Source organism: Manis javanica, chromosome 3 (assembly GCF_040802235.1).
Source record: "Manis javanica isolate MJ-LG chromosome 3, MJ_LKY, whole genome shotgun sequence".
NCBI lineage: Eukaryota > Metazoa > Chordata > Mammalia > Pholidota > Manidae > Manis > Manis javanica.
The window spans coordinates 160,493,356-160,510,145 of record NC_133158.1 but is presented as its reverse complement, the minus strand read 5'-3'; the positions used below and the strand labels follow the sequence as shown (position 1 = coordinate 160,510,145).

Here is a 16,790-nt window from a genome sequence, read left to right as displayed (position 1 = left end):
ATTATTTATGATGTCACATCAAAAGCCCTCATCTAGACCAGATCAGTTTTAGAGCCTGGTGTCCTATTTCTAAACTGTTTGTGGGGGTGTAGTGTGGGGTCTACGTTTTATGAGGCCAACTCAAAGAGAAAGGGGCAAATGTGGAAAAAGGTTGATAATAGTTCAATCTAGGGGATATATATATATATATATATGGGAATATTTATTCCATTTTCGCTAAGTTTATTAGTGTATTTGAAAATATTCACAAGCAAAAAGAAAATTTTATTTAATGACAAGATGACCCTACCATCTGCTAATTAATCTCTTCTCCTCCTGAACCTACTTAGGTTTCCAGCCTTGCAACTCTAGATGACTGTGAGTAATAAGTTCCAATTGTGCAGGAGAACACTCTTATTCTCCCCAAATGAGCTCTTTCAGGTTTCAAGGGTATTCCAGGTTATGGTTTTCTGGGAACGGGCAAACAAGTCTTTGTTCACCTTACGCACACCCTTCATATTTTTATAGTCACTTTGTTGTATCCCTTTCTAAATTAAAGCAAGTCTTTCTGCTGGAGAAATCCTGAGTCCTTTTAATCTCCTTCTGCTCAGTTATTGGAGTTGCCTTTCTCTGGAAGTTTCTCAGCTCTGCTCTGACTTTCTTGAGCTGCAGAGACCAGAACCAATCCAGGTTACACACAAACATAAATGATGACCAAAATCAGAATTCTAATGAAGGAAAGGCATATTGAAAGCAAAAAGAAAATCGAAAGTTAGCATTAAAGAGCATACAGAGAAGAAAGTATAGTGTTAAAAAATTGAATCATGTTAGAAAAGATGAAAATTAGCCTTATTGTAACAGTTGGCAGAATAGAGATAGGAAAAAAGTGAGGTTTTATGAAGGGTTGATTTCATTACTTCTGAGCTCCAAACCGTCAAGAGCTTTTACCTCCATTACCTGTAGAATAAAATCAAACTCACCACCACAGCCACTGGTCTAGCCCCTCTCTGTTTCTCTGCTTCATCTCCATCTGCTCCCAACTTGCTCACTCGGGTGTAGTCACACTGGCCTTCTGCTGCCAGGGGTCATACCACAACCCACTGTGACTCCATTGCCTCCTTCCTTGTAGTACCTCTGCCTGGACTTTTTCTCCCAGATCCCACATGGCTTCCACATGCACATAATTCAGGCCTCTGGTCAACCATTTCTTCAGAGAGTCCTGCCCTAATGACCTAATAGCCTCTCCTTTATTGTTCTCTGCCCTCTTAACTGCTTATTGCTATCATTCTCTGAATTTACATTATGTAGTCATTAACCTTTTCTTATCAGTGTCCCCTGTTAGAATATAAGCTCTGTGAGGGGAAAGACTTTGAATTGTTAACTGCTGCATCCTCTTCACACCTAGAATAGCACCAGACAAGGTGGGTTGTATGAATGAATGAATAAATGCACCCATACAATTTAAGAGCAAAAGCTCTGGAATCAGATGAGTTCAAATTCCACCTCTTCCCACTGTGTGTCCTTGGGCAAGTTATTAACTTCTCTATATACACTTTCCTGATTTGTAATATGGGGATAACAATAGCACCCACTCACAGGAAAACCCACTATTTTGGAAATAAAGTAAGTTAATACACATATGATGCTTAGATCACTGTTAATAACAGGAGTCAGCACTCAACACTTATCAGGATGATCATGAAAATGCCAAAAAGGGAAAGAGAGGAATAATAGTGGCAGCCTCTTTAAGGTAGCAGGAATTTCCTATTAAAAGATGAAGGTGGGTGTGGTGCTCCAGTGATTCTTAACTTTTCTGCAATGCTGTGCTTCCAAGGACACAGAATCAATTACAAGGAAAACTTCCTGTGGTGGGTGGTGTTGATGGCAGTGGTTTACATCTAAGAGACAAAAATTCACAAGTGCAATGTCTTGCATCTCTCAAAGTTGTGTACTTGCATAGGTATGTATTTAAAGTTTAATACCTGCATGTGGAACTTGCTTTCTAAAGCTTCTGGATCTTATATAAGAGTATAAAACCATCCACAATCTAAAGGTATTACAAAGGAAAATCATGACACGGCTTGTTGGTCACAGCTACAAGTTCATATTTCCCAAAGCTTATCTTACTGTCCATAAACAGGGACAGAGGAAAATATGCACATGTCATAACATGTTTATTGTTGATTTTGGGAGTAATTGCCATAACTTTCTGTGAAATTTTAACTCTTGGTAAGTAAGAATGGAGACTTTTTTTTTAAGAGGTTGACTTGCAAAAATTATCATATTTGTTAATGCAAGCTGAGTTTAATGAATGCAAACCAAGTGGCAACATTCAGTTCTCCTAAGAATTAGGCTTTATATTCTGTAGTCTGACAGAGCAATAGATGCTAATAGGCAAAGAGCTGTCGGACAAAATGAGGGCAGAGAGGTTCTTGACACATAGCTTGCAAAGTACCAAAAACGCTCTGTCCAGGTTGAGTAGCGCTGCGTGGACATAGTGGTTTGTTAACCTCTGGTCCAAGCCCACTGTTTCATGTGCTTGGCACTGAAGATCAGAATTATTCAAAAGTTTGGAGAAAACCTCTTTCTGAAATGTAGCTACCTTGGTAGTCAAACATTGTTGTTAGAACACTTCCAGGACACTTCTTAGAAATAAAATTATTTTTAAGTAGTAGCAGTTCAGTTGAAGTCATGTAAATTATAATAAGGTTAGTGAGTGAACATTTAGATAGATCTTTATGTGCCCTTTATAGGAAGCCCAAGTGAGATATTTCTTTTAAAACATTGTGGTCTATGAAGTTTTGTACCACTTAAGGAGACAGTATGATTTTCCCTCTAATGATAATAATTTAGAATATTATTAATGATTATTTTCTACTGCAGCACCCCCCTGTGCTATCAGAAAGCTTATTTGTTGTTCCATGATAACAAGTATATAGAACCTTATGAAGTACTTATTGATCATTCCTTTTACTCCTTTGGTTTGACTTTCTTCTCTTAATAATTTTTCTTACTGAATTTTAAAATTCTTAAAAAAATAAGTAGTTTCATAAACACAGTTTCACTTGATCATCATAACCATCTGGATAAGTAGACATTATTATCATATGTACATTATAGATAGGGAAACTGAGACTCAAAGATGGGGAAATATTCCAAGATCCAAATACCAGGTAGTTTTCACCATACTACATTGTTCTATCTCATTTCTCTAACAAAAAATACTTTCTTCTGGTTTAAGTATCTTCAGGTAAGAATTATTACTGAATTAGCAACAGTGTGAATGAGCTAAAGTAAATATATTTAAAAATGGAAGGAGTTAGGCTAGGAGGTAATTTTACCAATAATTATATGTGATTGTAAAATACTAGGCAGTTAGAGGGAGATGAGGAATTTTCATTGATGAAATTTCTCATTTTCTTTTCTTTTAAACAAAAAAATATGAGAGAGGATAAAATTTAGATGAAAATTTTGTTTGAAGGAAGAGGATGGATTTAGTTGACCTATATGAGATGAAAATGTTTTTAAAAACCAGCCATCACCAAACCTTACTAACTACTCATTATAGCCCACAAGGGTAAGGAGATGGGCCTTGATGACCTTCTAACGTCAGCAGGCTGGCCCCAGCCCCAGGGCACTGGCACCCCTGCTGTGCCCAGTCCCCCCTCAGTGTGCTCCCTGGGTGGCAGAGTCTGGGAAAGCACCACCAGCCTGGCCTTGGGACACACATGAAAACAAAAACAAAAACAAACCAAAGTCCAATAAGCAAGCTAGGATCATCACCAACTTAATTTTCTAGCCCTTTTTGTGGAGCACAGGATCCTTCTTTCTCTGTCTTTGACATAAAGAACTTGCCACAACCAGGCAAGTTGTGCGTCTTTCCCAGAAGCACTATCCAGCAGTGCCTCACTGATGGCATTAAAGGAAAAACTCAGGAGATAAAAGGGAGATCGTCACATCCAGGTGTGGCCATAACGCAATTTATTAGGCAACATCACTTGTTTATAGTAATATTTACCATGTCTATCGACTTCCAGTTTCAGGAAATGGTGCAATATGTCCACTCCATTGTTTAAAATACTGAGGTAAAAATGGCTAATGCAAAATTGCCAATGGGAGATTCTGTTCTGTTGCCAGGTTCAAGTCTAGAGTTTGGAGGCTACAGTTCTCTGACTTGAGAGAATAGCATGTTGTTCTGAACAATTTTCTATGAGGATTTTCAGGTCTGTGCAGATAATGGTTGCTCAGCTAAGTCAGGGATGGATCACCTAAACAGTTTTTCTGTGCTTCTGCAGATTTTCAATTTTTCAATATGTCTGTGCCAGACCTGATTAATAAGAAGCCATGCATGAGAAATAAGTCCCTTTGTTAGGACTGTGGGATGTGTATGTATGAGATATACACTGAGTCAATTTCACTGAGTTTACCTAAGCAGCAAGTTCCCGGGCACGGATTTGCACTTCAGGCCGCCTTCCTCCAAGAGCCATGCTCTTGCTCCTGTGTTGCCAAGTTTCCAGGCTTTCTGTGGCACAGAGGGGGTGCAAAGGTATGCTAGTTCTAAGCCTTCTAAAGGTTGTGCAAAGGTTATTGACACCTGAAATTCCCACGTATTTTATAGTCATCTGATTTGTCTTATCAGTGGAGGCAACCCCCTTTAGAAAGAGCCCCTTGGGCACGTGCTGCACAGCATGGAACATTCCATGGAACAGAACACCTCATATCTCCATACTCTGTTGCATTGGATTCTTTGACTTGCCTGGTGTGAAGAGGGCTCTTCTTTCAGCTCTTCATCCAGGTCCACACCAACTCTGTTAAAGAATCAGAAAAACGGTAAGAGACTTACTGCAAATAAGTTGAGACAATTTTATGTGTCAGATCACCTGAACAAAACAGGATACAAACCAGAGGAAAGACTTGGCAGGGAACCATCTTACCTCTCCCTGAATCAAAAGAATCTCATATAGGTTTATGGCAAAATGAGAATACTTGGGCCTCAGCACAGCCGGTGAGACTGAGCACTGGGTCCCACTGCTGTCTTTCCCAGCAAGGGCAGGATACTGAGACCCCAGGATAGGAGGCCTCGGGACAAAGACCCACAGCCCTGAAAACAGGGCTCCTGGAGGGAAGGCCACGGGCTACTCCTGCAGGGCTCACTGACCAAACTGCTCTGGCCTGCTGGGGCCCAGGTGAGAGCAGGCTGCCCAGGCAGAAAACACTGGTCCTTTGCCCAGATGCAAACTGAGCCTGCCAACAGGGAGCATCCAGCTGTGGGGCCTGAGGCTTCTATAATTTGGGGGCTGTCTTTAAGAAAATTAATTTAAAAGTCCAAATACAAAATGCAGTATGCAAAAGTCTCTCTTGAGAAAGAGAAAATGAATCACAAAGCAGTTTTTAATTTTTGAGTCTGGCAAATGCACTAGACATCTCAAATCCATCAAATACACAATATTCGTAATTAATTAACTGCCTGACACACTTCTAAAATAACTTTTTCCTCTGGAAGTTTGGCTTGCATACTTTGATACTCTATGTGAAGATTTTGTGTAAGACAGACTAGGAAGATAAGGTATTCTTCCCTTTAGCAAGATTGATCAATATTATTGATGATTGGGAGGCAGTAGAGCATGCTTCCTTACAGACACGGTTGCTGTGTGCAGTGCTGCTACAGTGATGTCTTGCAAACATAAGATTTCTGGTAAATTTCATTTCATGCAATTACCATAAGCAGTGCACACAATATACTAGCAGTACATATGCTGCATCACTGAATATATTCCTGAATTTCTGTTTCGATGGGGCATAAATGAGAATGGAATCTTCCACTTTTAATTTTACACCTCACATGGTTGGAATAATTTGCCACAGACTAGCCTCTGGCTCAGCGCATTTCAAGTTCGTTTTTCCTCCACCACCCACGGACCTATGAAGCCAGGTGCCACAGGACATGCTCATCTTTGAGTCAGCCTTGGGCACTGTTATAAGCCATTGCTACCTGGGGACGGCCAGCAGTGACTTGCTCATGCACAGATGTGACTGTAGACCACACAAATGTATTCCACTAAATGTGAACTCAGTGTGCTCCCAAGTCAGTTTCCCCTGAGTCGGATCCCCCAGATGCCCACGGCCACTCCAGGGCCATCTGACTAGGCAAGAAGTATGATGGAGGGAAAGCTGTAGTGCAAAGAAACAGCACCCAATTGTGTGGTTCAAATATGTTCCTTTCAGAAATTTTACAAAAACACAGGACCATGAGAACACAATGCTGGGGCTCTTCCCAGGGCCTTGGAAGGGCCAGAGCAATTGAGGGGCCTGGCATTTGAACTTCCTCTGCTCTGAAGAGCCTGCGGTGGGTTGAGGGGCGCAGGGCAGGAGGCCGGTGAGCAGCTCAGGGCCGCAGATGCCTGGCGCAGGCTCTACCCGAGCCTCTCCCATGAGCACCACAAGTTCTTGAGCGTCAGCGTCTTTCCTTCAGTTCCTGCCCCGGTAGACATGTCTTTAGTCCCCTTGCAGTTCTGCTCTCTAAGCGGGGAGGGCTCACAGGCTTAGAAGCCACCAGCAGGCCGCTGTGTCAGCAGGGAGAGGGAAGCTGCCGCAGGGGGGAGGCAGCTTGTTTAAGGTCCCTCTGATTCTGTAAAAATTAGAGTCTTCTGGGCATGAATAGCCCCTTCTTTCTAACCCAGGGGGTGAAGTGTATAGTTAGTGTTTGCATGCTGAACTGGGAAGGGCCTTTTGTGGAGACTAACCTTTGATTTTCTTAGTGTAGAAAGAGCTATTTGATCTATTTCATTGAAGCTGGAGGGAGAGCAGGAAGGGAAAGGGGGTCAGGTGGGAGAAAGGAGGCTGGGGGAAGAGAAAGAGAGAGGGGAGGCCCCGGGGGCAGAGCAGGGGGAGGCGAGGCGGGTGGGGAGGCAGAAGGAGGGAAGGGGAGGGGAGGGAGTGGAGGGGGAGATAAGGCCCCACCTCCCAAGGTGGGCCAAGGCCGTGACCTCGGGGTGCCGATGGCCTGGGTCCAGCCCAGTGAACAGAGGGTCCTGGGCTCCTCTCTTGTGGGGTTGGGCTACCTGCAAGCCTCCAGTGGGTCTGAGCTCCCAGGCCGATGCCAGGGGCCCCAGGGGCCTTTACTACCAGGTAAGCCTAGCTACTCCCACCCCCTGCCTGTAACCCATGTGTACTGTGGATGAACTGAGGGTACCGAGCTTCCCACGGCAGCATCTGCTTCAGGCCTTTTTCTAGTCCTTTGTCTAGAAAACCAGAAGGAACAGAAATCAAATTTCCCAAGAAAACCAATTTTAAGGTTTGAGGCAGTACTGAGGTTTAACACTAAAATTTAAGCTTTCCTGCCCAGCAGCAATTAAAGGAGACATTTCTAGTTTCAATTACTCCAGCAGCCAGATGGGGCTGAGGAATGATGGCAGTGGATTAAGTTCTTCAGCTTTGCATGGGGCTCATCTCACGGGCCTGAGGCATCAAACTGTTCTCCTGGGAGTAAGAAGAGGCCTCTTCCCTTCTCGCCTGGAAGGCCAGGGCCTGCTCCTGGGGCCAGGTGGGCAGCGCTGCTAGGCCCTGGGAAAACTAAATACCTCAAGTGGCTAGAGGAAAGAGAAAGTTATTTCCTTAAGGGGGAACAAAACCGAAGTGGTTCCTGCCCTCAAAAGGCATGCAGTTTAGCAGGTTAAATTAGATAAATCTAAAAAAAATTTATTGAAAGTTAAGTGCAAGGAAGGAAAGGCACATAAGAACGATGCCTTCTTTCACTTGTGATTTTAGCTCCTTTGATAGAATTCATGCTAAAATATATTACCTGGCTCCCTGCCTCCCCAGGCAGAGTGTGGGGGGGATACTCAGATCTTTACTGGAGGTCTCAGTACTGCCAATGGCCCCATAAAGTCTAACACTTGCTGTGTTATAATGATTTCTGAGAGGTATATGAACCTCTTTATGTCTACATTAAATGGTCCCTGGCTACTATTCTTTTTCTTTTTTAAAATTCTTATGTCTGCCAGTTAGATTGTCTTGATCTCCTGCCTGCAACAATGTTAGCATAATGTCTGTATGCTCCTCCCTTTTTAATTTAGTATGGGATTGATAACCTGATAGTCAAACATAATACCTTGTTTTCTTTTCAAGTTTATAATACACACAGACACGCGCGCACACACACACACACACACACACATTAAAAAAAAATTGAAACGTTAGAGAAGGGCTTCTGATAAAACAATTTTTCTCTGCCCCACCTCTGCACATCAAATTCCCCATTGCTTCTGAGGGCAATTTCCTGCCTTTTCTTGACTGTGATATATAAAGTGATATCAGCATGCATGGCACATTCAAACAGCATCCCCAGGGTTAAGCAAACATGCCAGCTGCATCTGTATGTCTTATTATCCTGCTCAGGATAAAGCAAGTCACAGTGTGAAAGTGAGATTCTTTCAGGGTTAACCTTGAATCCACTCACATTTATATATTAAGGATCATTCACACACAAGGTGTTTTTGAGAGATCATTAGAAAGAAGACATGATGCCACCCCAGTTTGTGGCACCACATGTGTCCACAGCAGCTCCTAGGTGAGATCACAGGTATGTGGGGTGAAGTCCACTCTCTTGGGTGACAGCTGAAGCTCTCCAGCACATTTCCCGCAGTGTTAAGCTACCTTTCTGCTCATCTGGACATGGTGTCCAGTAACTGGGCTCATGATGGGTCCTTGTTTCTGAGCCCCAGTGTTCAATATGGTCCCTGAGCCCTGGCCCTGGCCTGATCTGCCAGGGCTTCTCCCATCTACTGAGCTCCCTCCCTCCAAACTCCAGCTGGTAATTTGGAACATGCTGGCCGCCACTGGGCATCTGTGATGCACCACCTCCACCCCTGACCTTCCAACACTGCTCCTCCCCTCTGATTGCCCGCATGGACCATCCATCTTGTTGCCCTAATTTGGTTACGATCCCCTCTCACTGTAAGTTTTCACTGACTTGGACTGCAAGTAGCTATACACCTCAACTCTGTTCTCTGCTCCCATGCTGAACCCCTTCTGAGGCACCCATGATTGCCCTGCCCTGGCAGTGCAGTCCTGCAGTCACTTGTCTGGTTAGACCCAGAGCAAGCAGGCCAAGCCTGTGCTCTGTATGATTCGCCAGCTCTGGCTGGACTCCCAGGGTTCAGGACTGCTGTGCAGTTGTTGAAGCGTCAGTGAAACCCAGCTGTTGAGAGCCTCTCATTGCCGTGTGCCCTGCCTCCCTCACTGTGCCTTGGTTTCTCATTAGTGCAATGGGGAAAATAGCAGAACCTACTGTCCAGGCTTGTGAGGAGAATTGAATGAGAAAACAGGTATAAAGTGGGTTAGCTTAGGACGTGGTATCTAGAAAGCTCCCAAGAAATGCTAGCAGCTATTGTCTATGTTACTATTTTTATTAGTAGTAGTACATTTTTTTCCCCTTAATCAGTGGGGCCAGAGCTTGGGCCTGCCATGTTCGCTGCTCACTAATTTCAGAAATCAACCTTCTTAGTCACCAGCTCTGCACTGAGCAGCCCTGGAATACACACTAACAGCTGTGCCACTGGGAGTGGCTAGTGCACATCAGGCCTTACAGTTTAGTTTAATAGTAAAATAGCATTTCTATTTAAGAAGGACCAAGCTTCCCAGATTGGAATTTATTTAGAATTTACTGGTAGGCTGCGGGGGTGAGAGGGCAACAGAGAGGGAAAAGAAGGTGTTAGAAGAGCAACAGGAAAAGAGGGAACAGGTAAAGTGCAGTAGAAAGAGCGCAGAGGGGTGGAATGCGAAGAGGAAATACATTATTATGAAGAATAGATGCAAGTGGTGGATAAATTATGGTAAAGGTGCATGCAACCTTTGAAAAGGGAAGCTGAGGGTGGATGGATGAACAACTACAGAGCCCAAGAAAATGTCTAAAAATACAGGAACATGAAGAACCAGTAAAAGATTTAAAAGCAACAAAAAAGGCTGGTGAAAATTTTATACCATGTTTTGCATTCTTGATGTACCTTTTAATTTTAAGCAAGTCAAGTGTTGCCTCTGTAGTATTCAAATGAAAGTGAAAGTGAGCTTTGCACCCATTCCCAGCTGTGCCCTCAAACATCTCACTCCTGGGTTCTCATTTACAGTGAGCATCCAGCTCCATTTTCAGAGCAAAACGCATCTCTGCGCACCACAGTGCACCTCCCCTCTTGCAGCATCTCTGTTCCTTGGTGACTTTTATTAGACATACTGAACTCTCAGGATGCCCCAGCATCCAACCATGGCCAGAAAGGATGCTCTGAAGTTGGGTTTTTCTCAGAAGGGAAGCAAGGTAAGGAACTAACAAAAGGCTCACTTTTCCCATTAAAGCCAACAAAATCCATTCTGATCCTTATCACTTAGCAGCTCTGGAAAGGCAGTGAAATATTACTAGGGCTTAGTCTCATTGTGTGATTTCCAATAGCTTTCGGGGCGGTTTGCCTTCTCTTGAGCCCTCTGCTGATAGGGCTGGGGGCAGGGGAGGAGAAACCATTCCCTCTGAGAGCTGTGTTTGATGGCTGAGTAAAAAAAATGACATTTTTCAGTAAGGGAAGAATGACTGGATATTGAGCACACAAATACAGCAGGACAATGGAGGAGCCTAAAGATACAGAGGTTTGGGGACTGTTGTGCCGCCCTCAGAACATCACACAGGGGCCAGAATCTGGTAACCAGACCTCTTCCCTAAACTATTTGGATAAATATTCGTGGAGCTTGTGTATGACCAAAATAATCACCCAAATCAACCCAAATAATTATTCAAATATTTGAAATTTGTTTTGGGGAAATAAGGGAATGAATTAATGTAAGTGGAAAAACTCAACTTGATTCATTTTTTAAATTTCTGTATGGCAGAAATTGGGACCTTGGAGCCAGGATATATGGGTTCATATCTTACCTGTAGCATTTACTACATTTGTAACTTTAGGACAATTTATTTAACCTCTCTAAACCTCAGTTTTTTCAACTATAAGGGGGTTAGGTATATATCTATATTATGGGTTATTATAAGAATGAAATGAGTTAACGCATATAAAATGTGCAAAATACTGGCTGCCACTTAGGAAGTACTCACGAAACATTAGCTGATGTTCTGGTTGTTATTGGTGGTGGTATTTTTAGGGAGAAATTGATGTACCTTATATTGAATGGTAAATACAATATAGGTTAAAGCCAAGAGCAGGTTTTCTATACATGATAGATACTAGGATATAAAGGTCAATGACAGGATTCCTGCCATAAATGACCCAAGGTCTTATGGGGAAGACAGACATCAGAAACAACTGTAGCATGATGAGATGAACATTGCACACAGTTACTTGATCACACCAACAGAGAGCCCAACCAAGGTGGGCTATGGAGAGGTTGGGTATATTTCAGAGGAGCTGATATTGAAAAGTGAGTGTAGTTTAAGTGCCTGGCATTAAACTTTTGATTGCTGAGGCATCCATTTCAAAACACATCCATCTTGCATAAACATATTGCTATATGATACAGCTACTAGCAAAACAACCAGATAAGGAATTAAGCTGCCCTATCCATCAAGTCCCCTCTTTCAGAAAACCCTGGGTAACCTAGATATCTGACTGCTGGAGTGATTCAACTTCTCTTTTCCTGTACTCTAATTTCTGCTCTTGTGCTTTGAATTAGCCAATAAAGAGTGACAATGTGAAAACTTAGACACCCCACCCTCAGACCCTAATAAAGGGGAAGCCCCAGGTCCACACTCTCTGTGTCTCTATCCGCAGCCTTGCTGCACAGCCTTGGATGTGTGGGGTATGCCCTCTAGGATTTGTAAGTAATAAATCTTGTTCCTCAAAGGGAAGTGCTGGTGTCTTGAAATCATAATAAAAACCACAAGGGGTTAGGGGTGAGAAGGAGACAGGGGAAGATACTCCAGGCTGAGGGTAAAGAATGGGCAAAGGCATGGAAATTTAAGAGAACAAAGCAGTTCTGGGACACAGTAAATATATCCTTGTGGCTAGATTATGAGGTTATGCATGTTAGCATGGGCACAGATGCTTTGGATGAGATCAGTAAGTAATTTGAGGTCAAATTATAAAGTTTTTAAATTCTATGCTTAGGAAAGTGTATTTTGTTTGTTTCTTGTAGGCAGTAGAGATTGAAATAATTAGATTTATGTTCTTGAAAAAGATCACTAGTGGCAAAATTGTGATATTAAGAAACCATCTACTCCAAAAGTACTAGATCTAATATCTGAATTCAGTAAAGTTGTGGGATACAAAATTAATACACAGAAATCTGTTGCATTCCTGTACACTAATGATGAACTAGCAGAAAGAGAAATCAGGAAAACAATTCCATTCACAATTGCATCAAAAAGAATGAAATACCTAGGAATAAAACTAACCAGGGAAGTGAAAGACCTATACCCTAAAAACTACAAGACACTCATGAGAGAAATTAAAGAAGATACCAATAAATGGAAACACATCCCATGCTCATGGATAGGAAGAATTAATATTGTCAAAATGGCCATCCTGCCTAAAGAAATCTACAGATTCAATGCAATCCCTATCAACAGCATTCTTCAATGAACTAGAGCAAATAGTTCTGAAATTCATATGGAACCACAAAAGGCCCCAAATAGCCAAAGCAATCCTGAGAAGGAAGAATAAAGTGGGGAGAATTAAGCTCCCTGACTTTAAGCTCTACTACAAAGCCACAACAATCAAGACAATTTAGTACTGGCACAAGAAAAGACCCACAGACCAGTGGAACAGACTACAGAGCCCAGATATAAATCCAAGCATATATGGTCAATTAATATATGATAAAGGAGCCATGGACATACAATGGGGAAATGACAGCCTCTTCAACAGCTGGTGTTGGCAAAACTGGACAGCTACATGTAAGAGAATGAAACTGGATTATTGTCTAACCCCATACAGAAAAGTAAACTCAGAATGGATCAAAGACCTGAATGTAAGTCATGAAACCATAAAACTCTTAGAAAAAAACATAGGCACTATGTGATAAACTATGTTTATCACAGTACTATTTACAATAGCCAAGAAATGGAAACAACCTAAGTGTCCACAGTAGAGGAATGGAAAAAGAAGATGTGGTACATATACACAATGGAATATTATTCAGCCATAAGAAGAAAACAAATCTTACAATTTGCGACAACATGGATGGAGCTAGAGGGTATTATGCTCAGCAAAATAAGCCAGGCAGAGAAAGACAAGTATCAAATGATTTCACTCATCTGTGGGGTATAACAACAAAGCAAAAACTGAAGGAAGAAAACAGCAGCAACTCACAGAACCCAAGAATAGACTAACAGTTACCAAAGGGAAAGGGACTGGGGAGAATGGTTGGGAAGGGAGAGACAAGGGGGCAAAAGGGTCATTACAATTAGCACTTATAATGTAGTGGGGGGAGCACGGCGAAGGCAGTATATACAGAGAAGACAAGTTAGTGATTCTATAGCATCTTACTATGCCGATGGACAGTGATTGCAACGGAGTATGTGGGGGGACTTGATAAGAGGGCGAGTCTAGTAACCATGATGTTGTTCATCTAATTGTACATTAATGATAGCAAAATAAACAAACAAACAAAAAAACACAAAAGAAACCAGAGGCATGGAGGCCATCCAGCAGACTACTGCAATAGTCCAACCAAGAACCCATGAGAATCTAAACTAAGATAGTGGTGGTTGAAAAGAGAAAGATTTGAGAGATGTGCATGGAGGGGTGGTGGTGAGTACATGATAAACTAACTATAAAGTAAGGAGAAGAAAGCACTGAGATGTTTCTGAGTTTCTACTCAGGACACTTGAATGGTTCATCCCTGCCATTAACCATATTACAGGAGAAGTATGTGTGGGAATTTCCCCTGAGATACATACTCTTAGAAAGATGGAACTGAAACTCAGGATCAGTAGTCCAAGCATTTTTATGGTGAATAAAGCAACGTCCGTGCTCTACATTCTTATCAGCTCAAGAAATAGCCCCTCTCCTTTAAGAGTTTTGACTATTTGTCTGAAGTGGGGGTTGAGACTGAGCAATAAAGTCCAAGGAATAAGGGAGGGATATGGGGTTTCAAGGCCAAGATCAGTGGACTGGAAATGTTCATGGAAGCTGGAGAAGGTTGTGTCACATTCAGTATTGGAAGACAATTAGGGCATCTTATCCCACAAGGGTTACAGAAAGGCTGGTAGGAAAGACTCTCAGGAGAGAGCAATATGCTATAATTCTGAAGAGAGGGCAACATTTTCTGGATGAAGGGTGTGGTAATAGATGTAGATAAATTTGAGTCTGGATTAATATGCACTACCTGGGAGAGTACCTAGCAGGAGTTACCTAAGTGTAGTCAGTGTGGGCTCAGAATCAGGAAAAGCAACAGCCTCCCATTTCCCATTTGCTTTCAAGCAAAGGATGATGTATCACATCAGAGGTGTGGCGGTAGCGAGTCTCTTGGTCAGTGACTGGACAGATGATTTTACACTTCTCTCAGAAGACTGGAATTAGAGCACAAAGGTTAATGTGTACTCAGAGGTAACTCTGATTTTAAAATTGGGAGTGTCAAGAGGACACACCTGCCAGTGAAGAGAAGGAGGAAGGAGGTTCCATAACTGGGGACATGAAGCATGTGATACGCCTATAAACTCCCACAGAAGAGTAAGACAAGCAGCCTGGGAAGGCTGCTGACAGCGGAGCGTGCCTCGGGGTTTTCCCCGGTGATGCGCACATGCATCATCATCTGGGGGGCTCCTGTGCGCTCTGCTGCGTCACAGTCTCCCATCCCTGGAGCTGGTCTGATTACCCTACTGAGAATGGCTGGATCAAGGGTGTGTGTGACATTCCTCCCCTGGTGTCCTGAGACCAACTGTGTGACATCTGTTTCTCCTCCAGAGATTATGGCTGTGGAGCAGATTCCCTGGGTCACTGTCAGGCTGATCACATTAAAGAAGGGTCTGGTCTCTCTTTAACTCTTTGCTGATGCAGTTTACTGAAAATACTAGGTGACAGCTAACATGAGGCATATGGTACAATCAGTCGGAGTTAGAAACCCTGACTAGGCTGGTCCCACCATTTACTTGTGCATCTATAGGCAAGAAGCTGCCCCTCAGTTTCCATGCCATAAAATGGAATATGAATAGCAACGATTCCCTGGGGTTGTTGTGAGATAATGCATGTAAGGGGCTCAGCAGGGCACTTTACCTAGAAAGCACTCAGCAGGAGGAGCTGTACTTCTTGTTGATCATTGATGTTGGCTTGCTACTCAGGCCTTCTGAATAAAATTTAACTGTGCACATTTCCAGCATCAGAATTATGTTTTACCTTTCCTGGCCTGATCTTAAAGTTGATTTTCCTGGTGAATTCTGGCTCCAGAAGAGGCTTATTTGCAATATAGAGATTGAAGAGTAGGTGGGCTCTGGGTGTGTAGATGAGCCATGGGGCTAGTGTTTACTATGCCTGACAATTTTGAAATACATGTGGGAACATATATATATATATGCTAAAACATGATGTTCTTGGAAAAACAAACACCAATAAACAAGTACATATCACAGACAGAAATGTGGATTTCCGTCCTCTTCTAAAGTTTGGGCAAAACTCCCCCTGAGTTCGGAATGCTTAATTCTGCCAAGATGTAAGCTAATTTCAGGCTACAGATGAGAGTCAATTAGAAACTGGATAGAGACTGAATACTCATACTAATTTATTTTGACCTAAGCTGGAGTGAAACCCTTTGGTGGGAAGACAGATGTAATAGCTATCAAGGCATCTGGCCTTCCTTCCCTAAGGCTTCACTCAGGGTGCCCTGCTTGGCAATTAGGAATTTATCAGCCAAATGCACATTTCTCAGAAAAACCATCCTTTCAAGTGGATTAGCTTGTTTAAATTCTAGTGTGTCACCAGGTGGGGCATCTTCTCTTTGTCAAATTGAAGATGTTGTATGGGAAAAAAGAGACATTTTATTACTGAATATAAAGTGCTTCAGGAGTCTGCTTTATACAGTGTGAAACCAAAAGTGGTTGAAAATAAATCCCAGACTGTCAGGGGTCTGAGTGAGAAGTGGAAAACTTACAAACTAGAGATTACTGTGTTGCCCCACAGTCAGACAAAAAGGCTCATACAACAGCACCAGGAGTCCATCTTTTTCCCTCACTTCAAACCATCCAAGGGATAAGGATCTCCAGGGGTAATGATGGCCTAACCCCAGCTCTCATTAAAGGCCGAGCTTGGTGTGCAGTGTGTGGCTGAAGGGCCACCTCAGTGCAAGGCTTTGCTTCATGCTTCTCTGATGTGCCCATGCTTCCATGGGAAAGACCCTGGATGGGAATGTATCCTCTAGATGCAAGGAGCATATACTTCATGGGAAATCATCTACAAAAATCAGTAATGATCTTCAACAGTGAGGGGGATGGGCATGGAGCACACATTTAGGGAACCATAAAATCCTTCTATGCAATAATTCAGGAGAAAAGTTGACCCAGCCAAAGTAAATAATGACCAGAAGGTATTTATATGAATGGAATGAATGTCGTGGAACTAATCCTAAGAGAACAAACAAAGCTTTGCGAAACTGATGAGTGTTTACCCACAGCACCGCTGATGCAAACAGTGTAATTCCAGTGGAAGGTTCTGAACTCTCCATCCCAAATTGGCTTTATGTGTTAGTAGGGCAGGTGATCTACAAGACGTTTTGAGATGGTCACTTCCTCAAATCATGACCTTCTATAATTCCAGTGCTTGAACTTCCCTAGCACGGGATACAGCTCTTCATTTCCCATTGAAGAGTAGACTTAAAGGCAAGGA

General features: G+C 42.7%; 1 protein-coding gene across 1 annotated transcript in view; it reads right to left on the bottom strand.

The window, feature by feature from the left end:
* SLC9A9 (solute carrier family 9 member A9) overlaps positions 1 to 16,790 on the bottom strand; it is a 544,320-nt gene that overhangs the window by 102,352 nt on the left and 425,178 nt on the right. Inside the window, exon 13 of the mRNA XM_073232241.1 lies at positions 4,736 to 4,787. Coding sequence (XP_073088342.1) covers positions 4,736 to 4,787 — 52 coding nt within the window. The remainder of the gene's footprint in view (positions 1 to 4,735; positions 4,788 to 16,790) is intronic.